This window comes from Hyperoodon ampullatus, assembly GCF_949752795.1.
Source record: "Hyperoodon ampullatus genome assembly, chromosome: 2".
Taxonomy (NCBI): domain Eukaryota; kingdom Metazoa; phylum Chordata; class Mammalia; order Artiodactyla; family Ziphiidae; genus Hyperoodon; species Hyperoodon ampullatus.
The window spans coordinates 120,043,889-120,069,004 of record NC_136915.1 but is presented as its reverse complement, the minus strand read 5'-3'; the positions used below and the strand labels follow the sequence as shown (position 1 = coordinate 120,069,004).

Sequence of the window (25,116 nt, the reverse complement as noted above, 5' to 3'; positions counted from 1 at the left end):
AAACCTGGCTGCAAAAGGCACCCATGAGGCTGGGCCTCAGGCCCAAGTCAGGGTGAGACTGTCACAAAGAAGGTCTTTTCAAGACCCAAGTCATTGCATCATTTTGGTTAGGCTGCTGGATGCTTCCTCAAGGGGTATGTGTTGGAAAGGACGGCTCCGCCTGGGTGATTCACTCCACGCAAGGGTCACGAGAAGAGTAAGGAGAAGAAACGATGAGGATTGATAAGAGCTCCCTAGAGAAGTCTTCGTGTTCTCATTCAAGAACACAGAAGGCCAGCCTGGTTGACCAGATGTAGAATGTCGATGCATAGAGCGGCCTTTCCCGATCTCTCAACAACTCTCCAAACCCTGAAGACCCCACCCTCCTCCTCACTGTCTTCATCTACCCACCCAGGTCCTCACCCTGTCTGACTCTTACCACAGGATTCAGCCTGTAAATGGTACAAATGACTGTGTCTTCACTATTCCCCGATTGCCCGTAGAGAAGATGAAGCTCGGACTCACAAGTTCCAAGGAAGATGTGGACCACCATGCCCTCCACAGAAAGCAAGCGAAAGGGATCCCTGCTAAAAGCAGCAGGGAAATCAGCTCACCCCTCCTTTATAAAGCAGCAGCAGCGCAACACATCTTCAGGGCTCAAACAGCACTTGGCTCCTGAAATCTAAGCCAAGTCTTCTCATTATGGCTCAAATACTATGCCTAAGTTCCTGTAAGTTAAATCCCAATATAATGAACTCCAGGCCAGTATGGTATCAAATTCTGCTTGGAGAAATCTTGAAAAAAAAACAAAAATCCTTCCTGGAATGCGTAGGTGACTAACAGAGGCATGGAAACCCCTATGGACAAGGTTTCCAGGGTGGTAGCTTCTGCAAGGGTGTTTGGGACAAATTCATACTTTCAACTCTTTTAAGAGTGGTATCACAAAGTCACATCTGTCCTGACTCCAGAGGCGTCCCTTCCCACCCCAAACACCAGTAAATGAAGGTAGGAAAGGAAGGGTGAAATTATGTGCATCTTGTTCCTTAGTAAGTTCAAATCATTATCCAACAACATCCAGCCAAGCCAGCCAAGCCCAACTCAGAGCAGGGGGTACACGGGAAGCCAAGACGCTTCTTCCCATTTCAACCGTGTCCCCCATCTCTCCCCCTCCCTGCCACCCCCATTCCTCAACAAGCAACGACCCAACAGCGGGAGCCATCCCTCATAGCTCGCTAGGTTGTAAACCTGCCCTGTGCCCCTCGCTAAGGAAGGCGCATCAAGCCCATGAGAGTGGAGCCTGCGAAGTAGGGAGGAGGCTGAGGAGAACCTGGGCCACAGCCACTTGTGTCTGTTGCTGCTGCTGCTGGAGGAGCTGCTGGAGGAGCTGCATCTGGTGCTGGGTGGACAGCGGCGTGCCCGCGCCCAAGCCCGAGGGCTTCGAGGAAGAAGAGGGAAGGAGCATCCTGGGCGAGGCTGTCAGCATGGGCTCCTGGGGGCGGGGTGAGACCTGGCGGAGAAGAGGAAACACGGCGTGACCCTGGGCAGGCGCCACCTTTAGGGGCCTCACTCTGCCTTTAATACAAACAGCATGTAGGAGGGTGGGGTGAAATGGCCCGCTTTTAACCAAGAGCTGGAAAGGCTATGTCTTCAGTGGAAATGTGGACAGACCCCCACAGAGGAGATGATGATCTGACAGCCTGGGCTGGGACCACAGAGTCAGAAAACCCTATTTGGACACCTGAGTTACTGATGCCATGTGATGGGAGACCAGGCAGCTGAGATAATCCCATCTCTTGCCCATAGCTTCCAACTATGCCATGTTGTTGAGCTACCTGAGGTTCTGGACTTAGAGGGATCTGTCTCTATGAAAGATAGCTAGCTACCTACCACCCCATTATGAGGTGGCTTCTACCTTCACTTTGTTGTGTTCTTAGAGCTCCCTCTTCCAGGCTTTGCAGGGTTCTCCTGAGCTGGCCACACGTGAGGGAGGTGCTCCAGCCCAGCACGGCCTCCTCTCACAGTGAGAGCCACCAGGGAAGAAAGTCGGGACACAGATAGTGGTCTGGAGAGATCCTCTCTCTGAAAGGGGAAAGCAGTTTCCATTCCCTTCCCTCCTGTCTCCCTCCTGGTAGTTGGACACTTTATTAAGATGGTTTCTGTGAGCCAGAGAATTCAAGCACAGGGTTGAATTTGATTTCTGGCAGCTCTGCTGCTGGTCCTTCTTCAGATGTGCAAGAGGAAGCACCCAGTGACAGAGGGCTTTTGCCAGTTGCAGAGTACAAATTGGGCACCAAAGAAGATATCAGGCAGACAATCTGGAACAACATTGCCCTTCAAACTAGACAGGTTTCTCCTTCTGATGAACTAGCTTAACGACTTCCACTTGAGAAAAGGCATTGCATGGTGAGGAAACAGAGGCACTCCTGATACAGGGAACTGGCAGGGAATCTACAGGAAGGGCAATTTGTCAGTATTTTCCTCCTGTTGCGGGGGGTGCGGTGGGGGTGTTGTTTTGTCTTTGGGTTGGAGGTTCTTAGTTTCTTAACCCGGATCCTATCAGGAACTCCTTGAGGGCGTCCATCATCTCACCGGTAAGATACAAGGTTGAAATTGACGATGCCTGTGGTGGTCTGGCAGTTTCTAACCTCAAAGGGGCCAATCTCCAGCCTCCCCAGGAGCATCAAAGGCACACAACTGCTAGCTGCAGGCAGAGGCAGCCCTAACTCACTCTGCTCCTTCAGCTAAGCCCCCGGGGATCATGTCACATCATGCAAGGATTAGCCATGCACAGGTATTGTGCAGCGACAAGGTGCCATTAAAGGTGGGGCTTCCACTGAGAAGAAGGGGACCGAGTGCTGATGGGACCCTGGAGGGTGGCGCGCATCAGGAATGAGCTCTGTGGCATCCTGACACGCAGCAGCGTCTAGCATCAACACACGGGGACTGAATCTTGAGAAGTTAGGCCCCTCTGAAAGGAAGTAAAACATGCTCTGGAACCACCACCATGCTGGGGAGCGCCTCACTCTAAAGGTGACCCAGCAGGGGCTAAGAGGTGACTGACGGTGGCTGAGGCTGTGACACAGACTGCTCTGGGAGGTGATATGCGTGCAGACCACCTGGGTGGGCCACCTCCGGCTTACCTTGGAGTCTGTGTGGGAGCCTCCTTCCTTCCCTACCGCATCGAGGTCAGTCACACCTCGGCTGAATTCCAGGGCATCATTCCCTGGGAGCGGGGCCTCAACTGCGTCGATGTCCGTCTCCTCTGCGGTGGCCGTGGAGGCCCTCTCAGTTCCGGTGAGCTGGCGGCCTACAGGGACAACAGAGAGGGCAGGGAAGGGAACAGCCACACTAAGAACAGCGTCCTACTTTCCCAACACTTCAGTTTTCAGCTGTGGCATGCCCAGGGATGCCACTGGCTTTGTAACATTTTCACATATCTTTTCACTCAAGTCCATTGAATTTCCAATCCAATAAGATGTTCTCATTTTAATATCCTTTTAAAGTCCAGAAACAAAGACAACATTTCCTCAAGCCTGCACATGACTGCTTTGCCAGACTGGCATGATGTTTATGTTGACAGGGCATGGGGACCCTGGAAGAAAGGGATGACAGTCATCTCGACCTCATCCAAACTCAAGAGTGGAAACAGCCCAGGGAAAGAACCCTGAACTGGGTGTCCAGAGATGTAGGAGTTTCCCCCACCATGCTCCTAACGGGCTGTCAGATAAGGGGTACATCACCTCACTCCCTGGGCCCCAGTTCCTTCAACTATACAGTGGAGGCTGAGTTAGGTGGGTGGGAGGGTTGCAGGCCTGAAAAATAAGGACAAGGAGATCCGAGGCCCCATCCTACACAGTACATCAGTCTCCCATCCTCAGAGCCTGCCTCTAACCGTCCCCCAGGAGCAGAAGCTAGGGAAGGGCCCTGGAGAAGGCGGCAGTGGCAGAGGAGAGACAGGTGGCTGGTTTTCATGCCTTGTCTTGTCTATTTCCCACTTGCCCCTTCCTACTGAAGACAGTGACCATGTCTTTGATCACATGCTCAGCACGTGTATGAAATTCCTACTGTTTCTTATTTTTCTTCATTCCCTGTTCCTCTCTCTTTCCTGGGCTCTATAAAAACACCTGGCAATTCTCAGGCATTTCCCAGGAAACATTTTTCTTCTCTACATTTGGGATTAGGTTCATCACTACTGTCTTCAAATAAAACTTCTTAAAAGGCTTCAGAGACCAAGCACCAATTGTAAAACTGCACAGGCTAATGTTAGTAGCAAGTATGAAGAGTTGATTCCCTAACCCTAAGGCCAACCCAGGGAGCCAGGCTTTGGTCATTTGAGGGCCTGCCTTGTAGAACAAATAGTTCTACCAAGTCTTCTCATGCAAACCCGTACGAGTCATCGGGGGAAGCACGGCGGTATTTAGAAAGCCAACAGTGTGCTTGGTTTTCCTCCTGGCTGCTCTGGGAGCTGGGAGACGGACTGCTAAGGGTTGCAATGGCATGTAACAGAAAGGAGGGCCCTGGACCATGGCCTGGGGCAGGGCAGCTCTTCTGCTCCTTTGTAAACCAGCCGGCAGGAGCACAGGGAGTGGGCTACTTTCTACCACCTCCTGCACCCAGAAGTGACCTCCTTGACGATGAAGAGGTTGATCCTGTGAGAGGGAGGCCGATGGATAACTCGTGACTATTTCTTAGTAGGTGGATGGTGTTGGGAACTGAGCATCTGATTCTGCTTGCCCGCAGAGGACTGAGCAGGGTGAACTGGGCCTGCGTCTGAGGAGAGATCTCCATCAGTCATCAGGAGGGACTGGCTCCTACAGCACCGGGCCTCCATCTGTCAGTGCACTTAATTAGCACACGATAGCAACTGTGCCCTTCTGGTCTTGAGACCAAGGGTGTATTTCATTCATGTCTCCCAAGGATCTGGCACAGAGAAGGTGTTCAGTAAACACTAACAAAGGCAACAGTGTCATGACAGGGTAGCAGAATGGGGAAGTGGGTTATAAGAGGAGGCTGCCCCTCATCCCTGGAGATCCTAATGACGAGAACTAAGCAGCCCTCCAGAGGGTCTGGAGATGCCCAGGCCAGGAGCCCAGAAGGGATTGGAAAATCTCTTAGGTTCTAGCTCTGCTTCTGGGGGAGCCATTAAAACACAAACTTCTCAGCCATTCTCTTTGTACCAGTGGAGTTTTCAAACCAAGCCTGATGTACATGAAGTCACCAACTATGGGACTGCTTTTTGAGAGACTTCCTGCCACTCAGTGGGCTCTTTGATGATCACATTTGGAGTCTTATAGATTTAGTACAGCTAACGGGTAGAGAGTACAAGCATACCTATTTTATTGCCCTTTACAGATATTTCATTTTTACAAATTGAAGGTTTGTGGCAAACCTGCATTGAGCAAGTCTACTGGCACCATTTTTCCAACAGCATTTGCTTACTTTGTGTCTGTGTCACATTTTGGTAATTCTCACAATATTTCAAACTTTCTCATTATTTGTTATTAGGTGCTATTCACTATTTGTTATGATGATCTGTGATCAGTGATCTTTGCTTATAATTATTTGGGGGCACCATAAACTGTACTCATATAAGACAGTGAACTTAATGTGTTCTGACTGCTTCACTTGCCAGCCACTCCCACCCCCCACCCACCCTGCCCATCTCTCTTCCTTTCCTTGGGCCTCCCTATTCTCTAAGACACAACAATATTGAAATTAGGCCAATTAATAACCTTACACTGGCCTCAAGTGTTCAAGTGAAAGGAAGAGTCACATGTCTCTCATCTTAAATCAAAAGCTAGATATGATTAAGCTTAGTAAGGAAGGCATGTTGAAAGCCAAAATAGGTCAAAAGCAAGGCCTCTTGCAACAGTTAGCCAAGTTGTGAATGCCTAACCCAGAGCAAGGCCCTAACTCTCTTAAATTCTATGAAGGCTAAGAGAAGGTAGGAAGCTACAGGAGAAAAGTTTGAAGCTAGCAGAGGTTGGTTCATGAGGTTTAAGGAAAGAAGCCATAACCATAACGAAAAAGTGCAAGGTGAAGCTGCAAGTGCTGATGTAGAAGCTGCAGCAAGTTGCCCAGAAGATCTAGCTAAGATCATTAATGAAGGTGTCTACACTAAACAACAGATTTTCCATGTAGAGGAAACAGCCTTATATTGGGAACATGCTGTCATTCAGGACTTTCATAGCTAGAGAGGAGAAGTCAATGCCTGCCTTCAAAGCTTCGAAGGACAGGCTGACGCTCTTTAGGAGCTAATACAGCCAGTGACTTCAACTTGAAGTTGAAGCCAATGTTTATTTACCACTCCGAAAATCCTAGGGCCCTTAAGAATTATGCTAAATCTACTCTGCCTGTGCCCTACAAATGGAACAACAAGGCCTGGATGACAGCACATCTGTTGACAACGTGGTTTACTGAATATTTTAAGACCACTGTTGAGACCTACTGCTCAGAGAAAAAGATTCTTTTCAAATTATTACTGCTCATTGACAATGCACCTAGTCACCCAAGAGCTCTGATGGAGAGGTACAATGAGATTAACGTTGTTTTCATGCCTGCTAGCACAGCATCCGTTCTGCAGCCCATGGATCAAGGAGTAATTTCAACTTTCAAGTCTTATTATTTAGGAAATACATTTCATAAGGCTATAGCTGCCATAAACAGCAATTCTCCTGATGGATCTGGGAAAAATAAATTGAAGATTTTCTGGAAAAGATGCACCATTCTAGACACCATTAAGAGCAGCCGTGATCCATGGGAAGAGGCCAAAATGTCAACATGAACAGGATTTTGGAAGAAGTTGATCCCAACCTTCATGGATGACTCTGAGGGGTTCAAGACTTCAGTGGAGGAAATAACTGCAGATGTGGTGCAAACAGCAAGAGAACTAGCATTAGAAGGGGAGCCTGAAGATGTGACTGAATTGCTGCAGTGTCATGATAAAACGTGAACAGATGAGGAACTGCTTCGTATGGATAAGCAAAGAAAGTGGTTTCTTGAGATGGAATCTACTTCTGGCAAAGATGTGTAAAGACTGTTGAAATGCCAACAAAGGATCTAGAATATTACATAAACTTAGTTGATAAAACAGTGGCGGGGTTTGAGAGGATTGACTCCAATTTTGAAAGAAGTTTTACTGCGGGTAAAATGCTATAAAACAGCTTTGCCTGCTACAGAGAAATTGTTTGTGAAAGGAGCGTCAACCAATGTGGCCAACTTCACTGATGCCTTATTTTAAGAAATTGTCCCAGCCCCCCCCCCACCTTAGCACCCACCACCCTAATCAGTCAGCACCCATCAACACTGAGGCAAGACCCTCCACCAGCAAAAAGATTACGGTTTGCTCAGATCATAGTATTTGTTAGCAATGAAGTATTTTAAAAGTATGTACAGTTTTTTACATATAATACTATTGTACACTTAATAGACTACAGTATAGTGTAAAGATAACTTTTATGTGCATTGGGAAACCAAAAACTCTGTGCTACTCGCTTTATTGCAATATTCATTTTATTGCTGTGGTCTGAAACTGAACTCGCGATATCTCCTAGGTATGACTGTATAGTAACAGATCTGTTAGAACCAGGGGGGTAAAGCTGGGGTAGAGAGAAAGAACAAGCTAGATGGAGGGATATTATTATTGTATGTGTGCCTGTTAGTGTATCAGATAACACAATATCTCGAAAAGGGACCCATAGCAAACAGTCTTCTTCAGGTCCTATCAGACAAGGGACAAAATCTGGTATTTGCAATGTTCCTGGTATCGACAAGCCCAAGGGACAAGAAATGATATGAAAATCTTCTGGTAAAACCAGGAAACTTACAGGATTGGGCACTATGGATTTCAAATTGTAATAGGGACAGGTAAGACTGAACTTGGGGTAGGGGGTGGTGCTTTTTAAACTGTTTATTTAAACTATACTGGATACATTGAATAGTTTCTAGACATATGCTGATTTCATTCATCTACTCAATAAGTATTTGTTAAGAACCCTGTATACAAAAGAAATCTACTGGGCATAAAGATGAATACGCAAAATCTGTGCTTTCAATGCTTCCCCAGCCTGATGGAAGAAACAGACATAAACCACAGATGCAGCATGAGGCTGTATCACCTATGAGGGAGCTATCCAGGGTGCAGGACAACAGAAGAGGAACATCTAAGTCAGGCGGGTGTTAGAGAAGCCTGTGCAGAGGGGAAACACCTCCTGAGGAAGGAGTACCAGCTAAGTCAGGTGAAGAAGCAGGCAGAGGGGAGGGGAGGCCATGGGAGGCCATGGAAGGCACTCTAGGCAGAGGGCAAGGCAGGGGCAAAGACACAGAGGTACAGAAATCCACAGCATGGTTGGAGACACTGCAAATGACTCTGCGGGAGGGACCTGACCAGGAAGAGTCAGGATCTGACCTTGAAGGAGGGAAAGCAGTTTAAGTAATACCAAAAGATTTTCATTTTTTTCAAATTTCACCTAGGGATGATATGGAGGATAGATCTATAAGGGACAAGATAGAAAGCAATACTCTATGTGAGAAAGATGAGGGCTTAAGCTAAAGAGGTGGCATAAGACAGAACAGAGGGGACAAATCTGAAATACCTTCAGGGGTGCAGAAATCATAGGACTTGGTAACCAATTGTCTGTGGGCGGGGAAGGGGGAGGGAAAGAGGGAGAGAAGAGGAGATGGGGAGGGAGAGAGAGAGGAATACACGTAGAATGAGTTTTAAAACTCTGATTTAGGCGACTGAGTAGAGACTGGCATCCTTTAGGGAAAATTGAGGAGAAGGAGGATTGTGGATAAGAGAATGAAATTGTGAGAGTCTGTAGCAGCTAACTGGAGATATCCACTATTCATAAGTGGAGAGTTCAAGAAAAAGGTCTGGGCTGGAGTTAAAGCCATGGGCAGTCAAAAAAGAGCAAAGGGACCAATCCCAGGAGAAATCCCCACACCTGAGGGGTAGGTAAAAAGGAGGACCTACAAAGGATGCTGGAAAGCAGCTAGCGGAGAAAAAAGGAATGAGTGCGGGGTGGCGGTGGGGGACCCCAGAAGCTGGGGAAGGGGAGTGCTTCATTCCCAGTGGTGCACACTGCAGACAAAGGCTGGTTCAATTTGCCAACTAGGTGGCCCTTCAGTGACCTGGACTGGTTGTTTCAGGAAGGACTGGCAGGCAGCAGACACCAGATCACTGGAGGTTGAAGGGCTAATGGCGAGGGTGGGGTAAAACGTAGACAATGAGTATAGATGTGTCTCGCAAGAAGCTTGACTATGGAGAGGAAAGAGATAGGCTGGGGGAGATGCAGGGACAAGGAAGGTTTGATTTTTGGGTTTTTTTATGATGGAAAAGACTTGACCTTAGCTATTTGCAGTGGGGGGAAAAGTCAGCACAGTAGAAGATTCAGGTGATGATTTAGGAGAGAGAGAGCTGATGGCTCAGGGTTTAGGAAGAGGCGAGATGAGGGGAAAAGCAGAGGCAGTGAAAAGGTTAATCTCAGACAGGAGAAGAACATCGTCCATGAAGACGGAAACTGGGGATAAGGGAAAGGCGGAAGGACTGCTGAATGGCAAAGTAGCCTGGGGCCAAGTCTGGGGACCACAGATGCGTAATGGACCAGCGTCACAGGGCAAAGTGGACAGGTACTGTTGGATGAATGCAGAACTTTTTACATGTCAATTATACCTCAAAATAAAATGGTTAAAAAAAAAAGGATTATCAGCTCGGTCCAAAAGTACTTGAAATGGCCACTTTTTGCCTCAAAATTGCAACAGCAATAGCTTAAACTCAAATAGTGCTTACTATGTTCCAGGCACTAGTTTAAGGGATTTACATGTCTTAACTCATTTATCCTTATTACCACCCTGAGAGTTAGGCACTATTATTATCCCCATTTGACAGATAAAGAAACTGAGGCACATAGCTGGTAAGGCTGGAGCTGGGGCTCAAAGCCTGCCAGTCTGGCTCCAGGCTTGGTGCTTTTAACCATTGCACCACCTCGTCTCCCAACAGGCACACTGCTTCCACCTGTAGTCTCAGCCACCCTGCTTTATCTTCTTCATTGCATCGACATCCCCTAAAATGGTCTTGTTTGTCATCTGTTTGACCCCCCACCCCAACTTTCAGTGTGAGCTCCTCGCCAGCGGGAACCTTGTCTTGTTCACAGTATCCCCAGAATCGAGCCTGGCATATGCGGAAACTTGATAAACATCTGCTGAATGAAGGAAGGGAAATGAAACTAAGGAGAACCAAAGGATCAGGCAGTGGTGGCCTGATGAGATGGAAGAGCAGGTGTGGTGGGAGCGTGGAAGTGACACAAGGTCAGTGGTGTGCTTGCTTGAATAAGCCAGATGCCCAGGTCCAGCAGATGTAACAGGTACACAGTAAATACTCCTGAATCCACCTCTCACTGTCTAGATGGCAAGAGTTTTATTTTTAAGAAGCTCTAATCTCCAAAGGGCTCCAAGCCCTTCCCCACGTTGGATTGTCTGCTGCCGTGGGAAGAGGGACGCCTCCAGGGGAACGGGATCTCTCCCAGGAAACCCTCTCCAGGAGTCAAAGAAACTGCACAGGGCAAAGCAAGGCAAGCGGAACAGGGGCAGTGGCCCCACCTGGCTCTGAGCCCCGGGTACTGGCCAAGGGCAGCTGCTGCCAAAAGATATAAAAGATAAATCTCCCCCAGGGTAGGGAACGGTGGGAAGAATGAGGGAGGAAAGAAAGGCAGGCAGAGAAAGAAAGAGAGAGGCAGCACACACAATGAAAGTGAGGACCTTCATTAAAAGCACTCCCGAAACCCAGAAGGGAAAGGGCTGACAAGACATCAAAGAAGATAGCAAAGCCTCCGCACTTTCCAATTCCTCCAGAGTAAACAAGTTTCCTCTGCATAACAAACGGCCTGCCTGGGGCAGCTCCACTGGAAAGATAAACACTGCATTAAATGAAAGCTCCCTAAATGGAGAAGCAAGATTCTTGTTAAAAGGAAAAGAAAACCTGCCAACCACCAGTTCCACTGTGGAGCTTCAAGGTGCCCCATTACAGAGAAAAATCCTAATGGAGTCAATAAATTCTTCTGGGTGAAGAATTTACGGAAAAAAGGAACGTGTTCCTAGCAGTTTATAGACAGTATGGAAGCAAGTGGGGCTGTAAAAGGGAAGTGACTACGGGGCTTGATAAGAAAATATTTCCCATCTCAGATCTGTAGAATTCCAAGCACTGATACTCAAAGTAGGTTTCACTTCATGGCAATGGCACTACACCGCATTCAGAGGGCACCTGATTAATCATTTAACGTGGATCTGTCATAAAATCATGGTACTTCAGAGATCTTCTTGTCCACTGCCCCCACTGCATAGATGGGGTCACGTAGTTGAGACTCTGAACTGGAGAACTGGCTAATAGCTAATGTGTATTTAGAGTGTATTACATGCTAGGTATGATGCTGATTTACATGCATTATCTCCCAACACCTAGCAGATAAGAAAGATCCAGAGACTGTAAAGTTTGCTGAGGATCACCCAGCTGAGAAGTGGTAGAGTTAGGATTCAAGCCCAGCTGTTCAGGTGCCAGAATCCAAACTCTCAGCTGCTTCTTTAGTCTGCTGGTCCAACACTCTCTCCATCATGCCACACTGCCTTTTCATTTCTGTGATGGTTAATTTTGTGTGCCAATTTGGCTGGGCCATGGTGCCCAGATATTTGAACAAACATTATTCTAGATATCGTGGTGAAGGTATTTTTCGCATGAGAGTAAACATTTAAATCAGTAGACTCTGAGTAAAGCATATTACCCTCCATGATGTAGGTGGGCTTCAACACATCAGTTGAAGGTCTTAACAGAACAAAGACTGACCTCCCTGAAAGAAGACGGAATTGTGCCAGCAGACCACCTTTCGATTTGAACTGCAACTCTTTCCTGGATTTCCAGCCTGGAGCCTACCCTGCAGATTTTGGACTGGCCACACCTCCACAATCACATGAGCCAATTCCTTAAAATGGTGTGTGTGTGTGTGTGTGTGTGTGTGTGTGTGTGTGTCACATGAGCCAATTCCTTAAAATGGGGTGTGTGTGTGTGTGTGTGTGTGTGTGTATGTGTGTGTGTATCTCCCTGAAAAATACAATTTACATCACTCCACAGGCCAGATTCTCCCTTACATGAGTTGGGGAGAGCCCCTACCACTCCCTTTACTCTGCAGAGATGCCAATATGATATATGGAGAGCATATCCAACCCATGCTTGACCTCCTTAAAGAGATACACTCAGTGCTTTGACATCTTAAACTCTGAAGCAACTACACTGGGCCTGACAGATTTCCCTAAAATGAACTGAGATGTTTCTACATGTAGAACATCAGTTACATTCTTCTTAGGGAGAATGGTATACAGAAGGTGCCAAATAGCTGAAATCTCACGTATATTACTGTAATTTGAAAAAATTATCACCAAAAAGATTATAAAAGGAGAGGTGCATGTAGCTGATGGGCCCATTATCTCAACGCTGACCACCTGTTAGTCAGAAGAGCGTAACCACGTTGGTCTCTACCTGCAGCCTCAGCCACCATCACCCATCACCATCAGTGCTCGATTCAGCCTTCCAGTCTCCCCCTCTAGGCTATATCACCTCAATTCTACCTACTCCCCCCAACCAAGGTCATCATTCTTCATCAAGGGGACCGTTTAGAAGTCACTCCCTGCTGAAATTTCTACTCAATCTCCATGCTCATTTTGGCACAGAGTAAGCCCTGAATAAATGCTGTTGACAATGACTAAAATGACATGCATCCCTTGCCACAATCACTGACCATGTTTATCAGTTTATTCAACAAGTATTTATTATGTCAGGAACAGTCCCTACCCTCCCAGAGCTTGCACTCTACTGAAGACAGGAGGACACTATGTATCTGGTAGACAGACATAGGAACCTAGAGGAAAAAAGTGTTTAAATGTTCGGGAAGGGGAAAGGAAGAGAATGGGACAGTGGAAGCTGGAAGGTAGGCTTCCCAGAAGACAGGATAGTGAAGGGTGAGTAGAAGGGCTGCCTGGGGTAAATGCAGGAACCACTGGCAGTTGAAACAGCACTGACAACGGCCGGAGGGTACACGATACACTCAGGGTGCTAGGGGAGGAGTGGGGGAAGACAAGATGGAGAAAAGGAGAGGAAGGGATCCGTACTGGAATCTCTACTCACCCCAGAGAGAATCCTTCCTAGTATCACAGGAAATCATATCAACCCACCCTCACCCAGAAGACCCCTGCAGGGTCTAGAAGGGGAAGGAAGGAGTAGCTCCCACTGCAGGAGGGAAAGAAGACCTACCCCTCAGAATAGTCTATATGAAATGCTATCCAGCTCTTCTCTCCAAAAGGCCAAACCATACCATCCTGACCTCTTTAGTAAATGGCTGAGAAGTTAGTTCTGACTGGGTGCTCAGAGGCTACATCAAGCTCCACAGACAGGAGTTCCGTGATAAGAACACAGGTCAAACACTCAACCTCTAGGTAACCTCCCTATGTCCAAATCCTTCCACTCCAGGAATAAATGGCTTCACCAGAGACAATGCCCTTAACTTTCTGATTAGAATTTCTTTGTATATGTGCATCCTGGCTGCTAGTGGTACCATGGGTTTGAAAGCCTCTGAGGCTTAGCTATGATTCTCCACCAACAAGGGAGCAGGGCATTACCAAAGAACAGTTAATAACGTAAAGGTATCAATCTTTTCCAGCTAGCAGCTCTGAGGGCAAATCCTCCAGTTCAGAAGTGAGCAGATCAGCTTCTGTTCTCTGAGCAACATGGCCAGCTATAGGTCTGGTATAATGAAAAGTACATCTTTCTCCCACTATCGCCACCTAGTTCCTTTTTCCAGAATGAACCACAGTTACCAGTGTCTTGTGTATCATTGTGGAGATGTTCTATGCAGAGTAGGCACATATATGGTTTCATGTGTATATGTATACATATATATATATATATATATACACACACGCACACTTTCATTTACATGTATATATTTTTCTACAGTATAATTGGTAGCATATCATATCCACAGTTCTACACCTTGATTTTTTTTTTTTAAGTTCAACAAAATATCTTGGAGATGACTTTTTATCAGTTCATAGAGTACACCAATTCTGTGTAATATCCCATTATTTGTAACCATAATTTATTTTATTTATTTATTTTTTTCTTCTGTACGCAGTTCTCTCACTGTTGTGGCCTCTCCCGTTGCGGAGCACAGGACCTGGACGCACAGGCTCAGTGGCCATGGCTCACGGTCCCAGCCGCTCTGCGGCATGTGGGATCTTCCCAGACCGGGGCACGAACCCGTGTCCCCTGCATCGGCAGGTGGACTCTCAACCACTGCACCACCAGGGAAGCCCCATAATTTATTTTAAAATCCCCTCTTGCTATTTCCAATTTTTTGCTTTTATAACAAATTCTTTGCTTAAGTAACCTTATGTATGCATTATTTCATACATGTATGGGTTTACCCTTAACATGAATTCTCTGAAGGGAATTTGAGGGTCAAAGCATGTGAATTTTCAAAATTAATGATTTCCACATTTTTCTCCATAGGGATTCTACCTTTATCACACACTATCTTAACATGTGTGTCTGGGTTTATTTCTGAGCTTTCTGTTCTGATCCATTCACACACTTACTCATGCATCAGCACAGTTTTACCTATTATAGCTTTATAATATGTTTTTGTACCTGGAAAGCCACTCCTCTGTCATCACTCATCTCTTCCAGGATTTCTTCTATTCTTGTTTTTCCCCATATTTTAAAATAATAATAGCTAACATGTATTTGGTGTTTACCATGTGCCAAGCACCAGACTCAGCATTTGAAATGTATCTGCTCATCTAATCAACACAAAAATTCTAAGAGGTAGGCACTACTGTTATTTCTATTTTTTCCAAAAGAGGAAACTAAGGCACAGAGAGGTTATGGAACTTGCCCCAAATCACACAGCCAGTGACCACTGCAGCTAGAATGTAAACCAAGAGTCTCTACTCTTCACCACTTTGTGATAATGCCTTTTGCAGTATGAGATTTCTTTTGCTATTTTCTAACTTCTTGAATTGAATGCTTAATTAATTTGATTTTCATGATTGATCATCTATTAATGTAAATAAATAAGCCTTTGATTTTCCTCTGAGCACTCTTTTATCTGTATCCCATAAGTTTTGAATATGATAGCTTATCAAGGTGCCTACTTCGCTGTTAAAAATTTGTATTGTAATGTTACATTTATAGATTAATGTAAGGAGAATTAACATTTTTATGATGTTGAGATTTCCCAACCAAAAACTTTCCAATTGTTTATGATTTTCTTCATATAAAACGTATGTTTTATTATGATTATTCATAGGCATTTTATCTTTTTAAATTATTATTTTAGTGGATATTTTCTTCCACTATGACCTCCAACTGGTTGTTGTTGGAATAAAAAACCATAGTTATCCATATGTATTTATTGGACCTTACCTCTTTAACTAAATTCTTTTATTTCTAATAACTTTCAGTTTATTTTCATGGGTTTTCCACATAAAAATGTATAAACCATATTAACATTTTGCCTAATACTCATACTTTTTCCCCCATACTTACTGTTAGATTATAGAGATGATAAAAGACACCTTTGTCTTATTCCTGACTTTTAATGAGACTTGAAGATTGGAGATATTGGAATAATGTCCACACTGAGGGTTCATAAAACTACAGAATTTAGAAATAGGAAAAAAAAAAACCTACTTAGATAACTGTAATTATCTTCTTTCCAATTTGTTTTATGAAGGTGCTTTTGTATGGTAATTTTCTTTGGGGTCTGACTTGGTAGCATAAACAGCTCTACCTTTAAAATGTGTTTCCTGATATCCAGTTTAAATGCTTCTTTGTTTGATAGTTTAAATATCTTTAAGTTTCTGTTATAAAGGTAACACACATTCCTTAAAGAAAATTTGGAATATAGAGAGAAACGGAGAAAATCAAATGTTTTTTAAGTGAACTGATTGCCTGCACGCACGAACACACACACACACACACCCAAGAGGACTCTCAGAGTTAAGGACTTGGTCCTGGTAAGATGGAGGAGGGGAGACAATTGAATTGGAATGTGGAGGAAATTGTTTTCAGAAGAAATTTATTTTTCAGAGTCCAAAAATCTAGCCAGGATAAGCTGATCCTTAGGACTGTTCACTGGGCCGAAATATCCCAAAGATATCTTTGATTCTCTGACCAATTCTCTCCATCTTTTTGCCTGTCTTCTCCCCACCTCTCTGGAGGAAGTCACCCAGCCAGCGAAATAGCCCCACACTCTGAATCTGTGAACCAGGAGGAAACAGGCTTCTTTTGGGGATTGGCTCAAGATTAAAACCAGACCGCTCCCCACCTGAACATCCCCATTCCTGGGCCACTGTTCACTTCCACTGCCCCACGCTGTGTGTCTACCTGCCTGTTCATCCACATCCACAGCAGTGACCTACCTGGGTCCCCTGAGCTGTTGCTGTTCCTCTCACTCTCCCCGTCTTCCTGGCCATCGGCATTCTGCTGCGTGTGCTGTAGGCTCAGCTTGTGGCAGACCTCGAAGGCCTGCCCCACCGTCCGGACGATTCGCATAGCTTGGCTCTGGGAAGGAGAATGGAAAGGAGAGAAGGGAGGATGTGGAGACCCTCTGTAAGGACACAAGAAGGGCCGAGGTGGGAGAGGATGTGCAAGAGGCATGCAGACAGAAACCCATGAAGCCAGCAAAGGAAAGAGATGGAAAAACCTCATGTTGTTTGAATGTGCACATACTCACAAAGAAGAATGCAAAGACATTTTCCCTTCCTGAAATACTCCAGAAAATAGAAATTGTCACCACAGTTCTGAAACAATCAGTCAACTGAATGGACAGATAGCAAACATCCCAATTCTGGACTTAGTCCAATTCCGCCTCCCAAGTTTGACAAAAGTGGTTGATATGCTTCACAATTCTTTGCCAACCATTATCAAATGTTCCATGGGTTCATCACACTAACAGTAACTCAGCCATGTTTTTTTGTTTTTTTTTTTTTCTGCTGGAAGCGGTGGGTTTCCCTGTTGTTCCTGCAGACCAAGGGTTGAGAAGCCATGGTCTAAACAGCAGAACCAGCTGAGGCCTAGAGTCCAAGGTCCCTGGAACACCACTGGCAGCCAACGGTATCTAAAGTGAGCTTCCCAGCCTTGCTCTAAAGATGTCTCTCACTGGGTCCATTCTTTGGCTACTTCCTTTCTTTCTTTTTTTTTTTTTTTTTCCTTTTCTTTCTTTCTTTTTTCTTGCGATTTAACCTCTTCCTCTAACTGCCCAAGCACTGAGCTTAATCCTATCTCCCAGTATTCCACTACTAGGACAACAGGAGACAGGACAAAAGAGCCTGTTCCTGGAAGGAGTCTCAAGTGGCCCACATAGGCCATGAGGAAAAACCACATGCAAGGTTTTCAGGGCATGGTCTTCTAACTGGATAACTGATTATAATTTGATAATTGGTCTGCTTTCACATTCTTTCAAAGACTCACTGAATGACTTCAGTGAGAGCTATGCAGAGTTTAAGAGCTCAGGCTGGGAAAGCTTAGGTCACTGCTCCTTTTACACCAGTGGTCCCCAAACACTCTGCCACCATAGACTGCACTGCATTTAACTGTGGCTGTCACTCTATGCCTTGAGTCTAAGATTAATTACATCTTGGATGATCTGACTTCAGGTCAGTTGTGACTACCTAATGACACCATCAGTTCACCCAACACATTTAAAAAACCCCAAGGTAACATCAGCAGTCAAGTAGAGCTTCTCATCAGCAAACCGATGCAATTATAGACAAACGCAGAGTCCAACGTTTTGATAAGCCTGTAAGGCCTTGTTGAGGATAAATGTATGATTCATTTACACTATTCATAATATTGAAATTAGCTCATATTTCTCCATTACTATCTTCATAGATCCCTAAGGGCCTTGGATCCCATGTATGGAACTACTGCTCTAATTCACTCTCTGCTAGGTGTAAGTCCCCAAGTCACTACCCTTACTATTTCCTCAAGCCTGGCCTGACTTCTGTGTTCTCCCTTTTCATTTCAGGCCGCAGTATTCACGTTAAGATGAAAAGGCATCTTGGCCAATCGTCATCATAGGCCTACTTCAGATCTCAGTCTACTTCTACTCCTCTTGACGTTCCTCAAACCACTTCCTAGAAGTGACAGTCTTAGCGCTCAAACCTCTCTTCGCCCATGATGCGAACTCCAGGGATGTTCTTAACTGATCTCTCACCTGGAACATCCTGACGTGTCTGGATGATGAGAACTTTAAGTGAGGCAGGAAGAGATGAGTAACTTCTGTGGGATCCCCCATCACCCAGTGGTGGATCAGAGCCTCTGTCTTGTACATCCAGCCTTAACTTCCTCCTGTTTACCGAAGGTCAGGCTTAGGCCCCTTCTCACACCACAGGTTTGTACTATCTAAGAGATAACCGCTCTGTTTGCACTGGAAGTTGAGGAACAGCAGGCACCTGTCTTAAGCGAGAAGCCCCCACCTTTCTCACTTCCAAAATATATTTTACAAGTGTCACTTAGAGGGCACAGTCCCTAACCAATCCAGGCCAAGCACATCTTTCACATCTCCTTTGGCAATCAAGCTGTGCTCTGAGGAGGAGGCTGAGCCAGGAAACTCAACCCTCAGGTGAAAAAGAAGATTCTGTTCCACTCAAAAGTGTTCTTCCCCCAGGCCTCCTTAGATCTGTTGTTACTTATTCTCTTTATGAGAATAAGAGCAGACTGCCTGTGGTTAATCTTTTACAGCAAAGCTTACTACCAGTTTACCAAACCTTAGAGATGCTATATTCTACCCACCAAATATAGCCAGTGTCCATTACACAGAGCCTTTCCCCTTTCCCTTCTTCTGACTTTCAGAAATTTTGCTCTCTTACACATCTTTACAAGAGGCAGAAAAGGACCAATTTGGGAGGTCTAGAAATAAAATATGGTTAAGTCTAAATGATATGTACAGATTCCATATTTAATTCCATTACTTCCTTATCTTCCATAAATTAACCCAGATAAATCATACTACATAAGTATCTGCAAAGGCTGAGTTAGTCTTTTCCCAATTGTATTATTACCAGAGTACAGATCCAGTTTCTCTCTTAAAAATATATACTCACACAGAAAATTCCAAATTTACTACCACATCCATTGCTACAAAATCTCAGGTTCTCCTAAGGAGGACATGTTACAAATCCCCCCAACTCTGTAAGTCACAGATACTTCCCTTAACTAACTTTTAAGATAATATTAAAAAATGAAAGCGACTCAAGTGTCCCTGAGTCTAAGGAATTAACAGGGGAAAGGACAGGATCTCTAAACTTCTCTTTGGAAGGAAACACTCCGATTTAAGTATGAGGATATAGTTGGTGGGAAATGACTTTTCAGAGGACCTGCATTTCTCATGCATCACACACTGACAGTGGATGATGGGATATACTCAGGACTGAGCATCTGCAGAACCTGGAACCCAGCTCAAATCTCTATTCTGCCACCTTCATCAAGGACAAATGTATGACACACACCCACCGGTTTCAACCAACTATTTGCAAGCCCAAAACGGTAGTAAGGAAGTGGCTGGTCTTAATGCTTAATATTTGTACCCTCCGTGTCTCATTTTCACATTTTAGTACATTTACTAGGACAAGCAGTTGACCCTCACCTCTATCTGATTCCCCTGAAAAAGGAGAAAATGCAGACTTAGGGTTCACTGGTCCTGGCTTCCCTATGTTAGAAATGACTCCCACCTCCCTGGCCTCCCATTTCCTTCCTAGCCCCCTTTACCAGAGCTGTTCTGCAAAACATCTCTGTAACTTCAATGGATAAGTGAATCACTGATGTTTATAGCCTCTCCTCCGCCACACAGAGGAATAAATATATGGCTAACATATATGAGAGCACCTCCCACAGTGCTTGGCATATACCAAGTGCTCAAGAAATATTTTATTCTGAATATGGAATTCACTGCACCAAAGGGGAATTAAGACATAAAACAAACAGTAGTTCAGGAAAGGCTAGGCTTACTTTATCAATAATAGAAACGTGAAGACATGAAGGGAACTGCCTCTTATGTAGGTATGTTAGCATCAAAAGGGCTAAAGCCATCATCTCTCTGTCCCCATAGCAACAGAGAAGAACTGGGCCAAATCATCTTTGGTCTGAGCTGGTATGAAGGTTTCTGCTGTGAGGAAACTGTTGAGTAAGAGTTCTAGATTGGCACATTCAGTGCTAAATGATTTCATTTTGATTTATCCTTCACTCCTGTTTAATGTGAAGGCTGTATTTCCATTCACAGTAAAAGGACACAGTAGCATGTTTTATGAAGAGCTCTCTGCTCTTGAAAACATATCAAGCAACCCTATCTGCTTTACAGAATGATTATATATATGTAAAAGAACAGCCCTTCCCACTCACCACTCTAGCAGTTAGAAGAGGCTGGGTGGCTCCTAATTCTCTCACAAATGGCTATGTGATTCAGAGGGCCCTTGACCTTTCAGGCTTCCCTTCCTTCACCAGTAAAAAGTCTACTTTTAGAAGATTCTATATAAGGACCTTGTTGGGGAATATTACTTGAAGGTGGCTAGGAGGGCCAGCCTGCACCTGGCAGGGGCTGTCCCTCCCCCCTCACTGGTGCCATCTTCTCCCTGCATGGTCATGCTGGCCCCTGCCTGCCAGGCCTACCTCACGTGGTAACTGGGCCTTCCGGCCTTCTAAGAAAGAACACTGATTCTGCCTGCACCTCGGAATGCAGGAATCACACATGCTGGAACTTATTTTAATAAACCATAACTAACTCAAGAGGGAGAAGCTTTAAGAAGAACCCATTCCATCGGGCCCCACTGGTCATCACGAAGCAGGTGCTCATACCTCCTGACCTTTGCAAATCAAACTGGGGCTTTAAGGTTGTGAAGATAGCCAGGTATGAAGCAGAGCAAATAATTAGCATGTTGGGAAGGCAGCCTTTTCCAGCTCCGGGATATGGTCATTCTCTGGAATTTACTAGGTTTTTTATTTTTAATTTTTATCTATCTATCTATCTATCTAGATATTATTTATGGCTGCGTTGGGTCTTCGTTGCTGCGTGCGGGCTTTCTCTAGTTGCGGCGAGCAGGGGAGTCATCAGATAAGCAAGGAAAGTGAATAGAAGCAGCTCAAAATACAAGGTGTACATGATGATGAAGAAGACGATGATGACAATGACAGAGAATGAAGAGAAGACTGGGGGCACACTTCTTACAAGTAAGTGTCTTTCTTAGTCCACTTAGCCTTTCTTGGTGTAAACTTAGCTTTCTACTCCAGTGTACATCCCCCTCCTCCACCACCCTGTGTCTCCTGGGAACTTGAGATTTATCTGCCAAGTGCTTCTGAATTCTAAGGAACTGCAGCCCAGTAAGTCAGTTCTAGGACAACTCACAGGTTTATAATTCTTTTCATCTACCACAGCAAGAAAGTACAGTGCCCCTCTCTTGACCTTAACCAGCACAGAATCTCAACAAAAATAGAGCTGAAGGTCACGTTTCTTTAAATGTGTTTTTTGAACCTTAGTAAAAGATTTAAGCTTATATCTACCAAATGATCTCAATCTATAGAATCTGCAATGCTGAAGCAAGAAAATATATCTGGAATTCTACATAGAGGAAGAACCAACAAACTAAGCCTCTGAAATGGGAGATGGATTAGGTTTCTGTCTAACAGGTTCTCTAATGGCCTTGATCATATAATTTGATCAAGGCAATGCCTTGGACACTAGAATATTGCTACTATGGGGAAAGTTTAGTTTCAAAGTGGGTATGACTTTCAACATTGACAGGAGATAGTGGACCTTACAATTTCCAATGGACTGCTGGGTTTTCCCTTGTACTCTGCTAGTCCATGAACCACAGTACCATAGAGAAAAGAAGGTCAAGTTATAACCTTAATACTGTCAGTAACCAGCTAGGTGACCATGGGCAAGTTAATTCACTTTTCCAGGTACTGATTTCCTCTCCATTAACAGAGAGGTTTGGACTAGATCAGTTCTGAGACTTATGATTTCTCTATTTTTGACTTCCCAACCCAACCCCACCTCAACATTTAAGATATAAAAACGAGGTTGCTTCCCTAAATTTAGGACCTATCTCTCCTCCATTTCTTGAGCTTGGCCAGGAAAGTGACTTATTCTTTAGCACATGACTGACATCATCATTCAAAATCCATTGCAAGCTCTTAAGGACAGGTACATTTCTCCACTGTGGCCCCTAATCTGATGGTGACAGCTTTATGGAGGAAATGATTTCTCCTAACCCAAACCAACTGAGCTGTGATTGCAGGCAGAACAATTTCATGAAGATAATGGGGAGATTCCTGTGGTTCCTGTTAATCACCAACACTTCATGCACTGATGCGCTTATTAATAAGTACAGTCACACTTAATCAGGGCAGACAGCTACATCCTCCTGGGGCTGGGAGAAAATGACAGGAGCGGGACAGCTACTCCACTGGAGGGGTCAAGAGACCACACAGAGGCTCCACAGGAGTCAAAAGGCCTTGCAAACGAATACTGTCATTACATCCCCTAAGGAGGAGAAACAGGAAAGCCGTGTTATTAGGAAATGTCTCCAGTGCTCTGGGCAAGGAAAAGACCCTCTCCTACCCTTCCTTTCTGACACTAGTCTGAATAGTGCTGGGATCTGCCCCCCCACAATCCTGGTGATCCTTCCCAGTCACACAAAACTTGTTTCCTGAAGACCACCTCACTCCACATACAAAAAACAGCATTCCCGAGATGCCTTTCATCTTATTTGGTGGCTGGAGAAACTCAAATCCAGAGAGGCTCATGTATCTCTTATGAACTTTGTGTAACAGAGTTAAGTGGCCAAAGCTCTGGACTAGGAAGCAGGAAGCTAGGTTTTTATCTCAGTGGCAATGTTGACTCATTGTGCGACCAGTGGTAGTTTACATCCCTGGACCCTTTCTTTCTCTCACTGTAAAATAGAGTCAATATTGACCAAACAAAGATACTAAGAGAAAAAAAGGAAAATCTATGTCAAAGAGACTTGGGCCATTCAGAGTTAAGGAGCTCTTCATACCCCAGTAACAATTACAGTAGAATCCGGTTACAAGTAGGTCTTGGAGAACAAAGCTACTCCTCAGTTATGCAACTTCCTGATGAAGATAATATAATGCAGTGGTTAAAAAGATGAGCTCCAGAGTCAGACTTTCTGGGTTCATTTCTGACTCCACCACTCATTATGAATTATGTCCCTTAAGTCTCCATTTTCCCATCCATAAGACGAAGAGCATGACAGTACCTACATCTCACAGGGCTGCTGAGGGAATGAAGTAAGATAATTCATATAAAGAGTCTAGAAGAGTCATGAGCACATAGCAAGTAACCAAAATTGATTGGATATCATTTGACTTAATATAAGGCTAAAACTTGGAAAATCTAGACTAACAGATGAATAGTTGGTAGTATGTTATCTTCCTGCAACATTCTGCTATCTAACTTCTGATGAAAGCCCAACTGAAAAAAATCAGCTCAAGATTAAAGTCCCCAAGATGAGAACCACATTGGCTATATAGGTAACTAAAGGAAGATCCATAGGTATAGAATAACAACTGTGCTGGGAGCGAGGTATAGGGAGGTCCTCTACCAGGCAACTTGAGACACCTGACCCATGTTCTCTCCCAACAGAAGAGACAATCCTGTTCCCCATGGTGAACTGTAAGGTAAGGATGACCCACATGAGAAGCCTGTCATGGGAAATGTGCCATGAGTACCCACTCGGGACATGATGTGATGTGAACAGCAAGAACCAAGCCTTGACATAGCAAGGAGCTCATACAAGGTTTTTCTACGCTATAATCAACACGAGGGCTCTGGAGAACACCCAGGTCTGCTGGCTTCCAGTCAAGAGACCACCATACTGACCTCCAACAACCCAGAAACATCCCTGCAAGACACTTATACTCAGAGTATTTAGCCCTTTCCCCCTCACCTCTTAAGTATTCCTATCATGTGCCAATTAAAACTCCTTCCCAAGCTAACTATTATCTCTCCAAACCAGAAGGGCTTTACAAGAAAGTAAATCACCAGATCTGGAGACTAACCAGGATAAGCATGCAAAATCTTGCAGACGTGTTCCCCACCCCTCCCCAACTGTGCTTCCTTTGCTGAACGATTAATTCACTTCTCTTTCCTGGCTTGGAAACTAGCCCTTCCACCTATAGTTCAGCGGCAATGGGGCACACAGCCCAGGCTGTCTGGAAACAATTCCTTCAGCTGCATGGCTACAGGCCAGCAAAGGGCCTGAGAACCAGCTCTGAAGAGTTACAGTCTCAGTAGGTGAGAGTAAAAGGGATATAGAAAATAAAAGAGCCAGAGATCAGGATTAGCTCTGAGAGCTATGAAACATGGAAAACACTGATATGATAGGGAACCAGATGACTACTCCTTTGTCACTGGGTAAGAAGAACTTAATTCTGTCCTTCGCTTCAAGATCAAAGTTCCAATGGGCATTGTTCTTAGACTCAGGTTTTGGCAGAAGAACTGGACGACCCCACTGACTTTGCATTGCTACACTAGATTGGATGGCAAAGCAAATATTACCATTTCCTTTACCTAGGTTTCCTGCTCAAAATCCTTTTGTTCTGCATGTCTCCCTGATTCTAGCCAATGCCTATTCATGGGACCTTGGGCAAGTCATTTAATCTCTCTGAGCCTCAATTTAAATTTACTTACTGTAAAATTGGGCATGAAAATTACCTGTCTTCTTCATGTAGGCTTTTGCAAGGATCAAGTAAGATTAAATATTAAAGCACTTTGTAAATTAAAATGTGCCATTTGTAACTTTCATAAATTCCAAGGTCCACACGGTCCAGTCTCTGGACAAAACTAAAGTCAGATATAAAGTGGAACACTCAAAATAAATTAAAGGGAATCCTAGTCTTTAGTTGTATCTGTCAAAGACCATTACAGACGATCCAATTCATAAGTCTCAGGAACACTTTGTATTTCCTTTCTTCTCCTCCCTAGATCCACTACATCTCAAAGCCACACAAGTGCTTTTCACTCTCCCAAGCCCTAAATTCTCATCTCCAGCCCCTCTGGTTTTTCTTTCTCT

The 25,116-nt window shown here is 44.7% G+C and overlaps 1 protein-coding gene across 2 annotated transcripts in view; it reads right to left on the bottom strand.

The window, feature by feature from the left end:
- NOS1AP (nitric oxide synthase 1 adaptor protein) overlaps window positions 1-25,116 on the bottom strand; it is a gene marked incomplete at both ends in the record, with an annotated part of 297,461 nt that overhangs the window by 7,802 nt on the left and 264,543 nt on the right. For both annotated transcript variants that reach the window (XM_079697747.1, XM_079697748.1), the window contains 3 exons: window positions 1,307-1,486; window positions 3,120-3,286; window positions 16,447-16,588. In XM_079697747.1, the coding sequence (XP_079553873.1) occupies window positions 1,307-1,486; window positions 3,120-3,286; window positions 16,447-16,588 (489 nt within the window). The remainder of the gene's footprint in view (window positions 1-1,306; window positions 1,487-3,119; window positions 3,287-16,446; window positions 16,589-25,116) is intronic.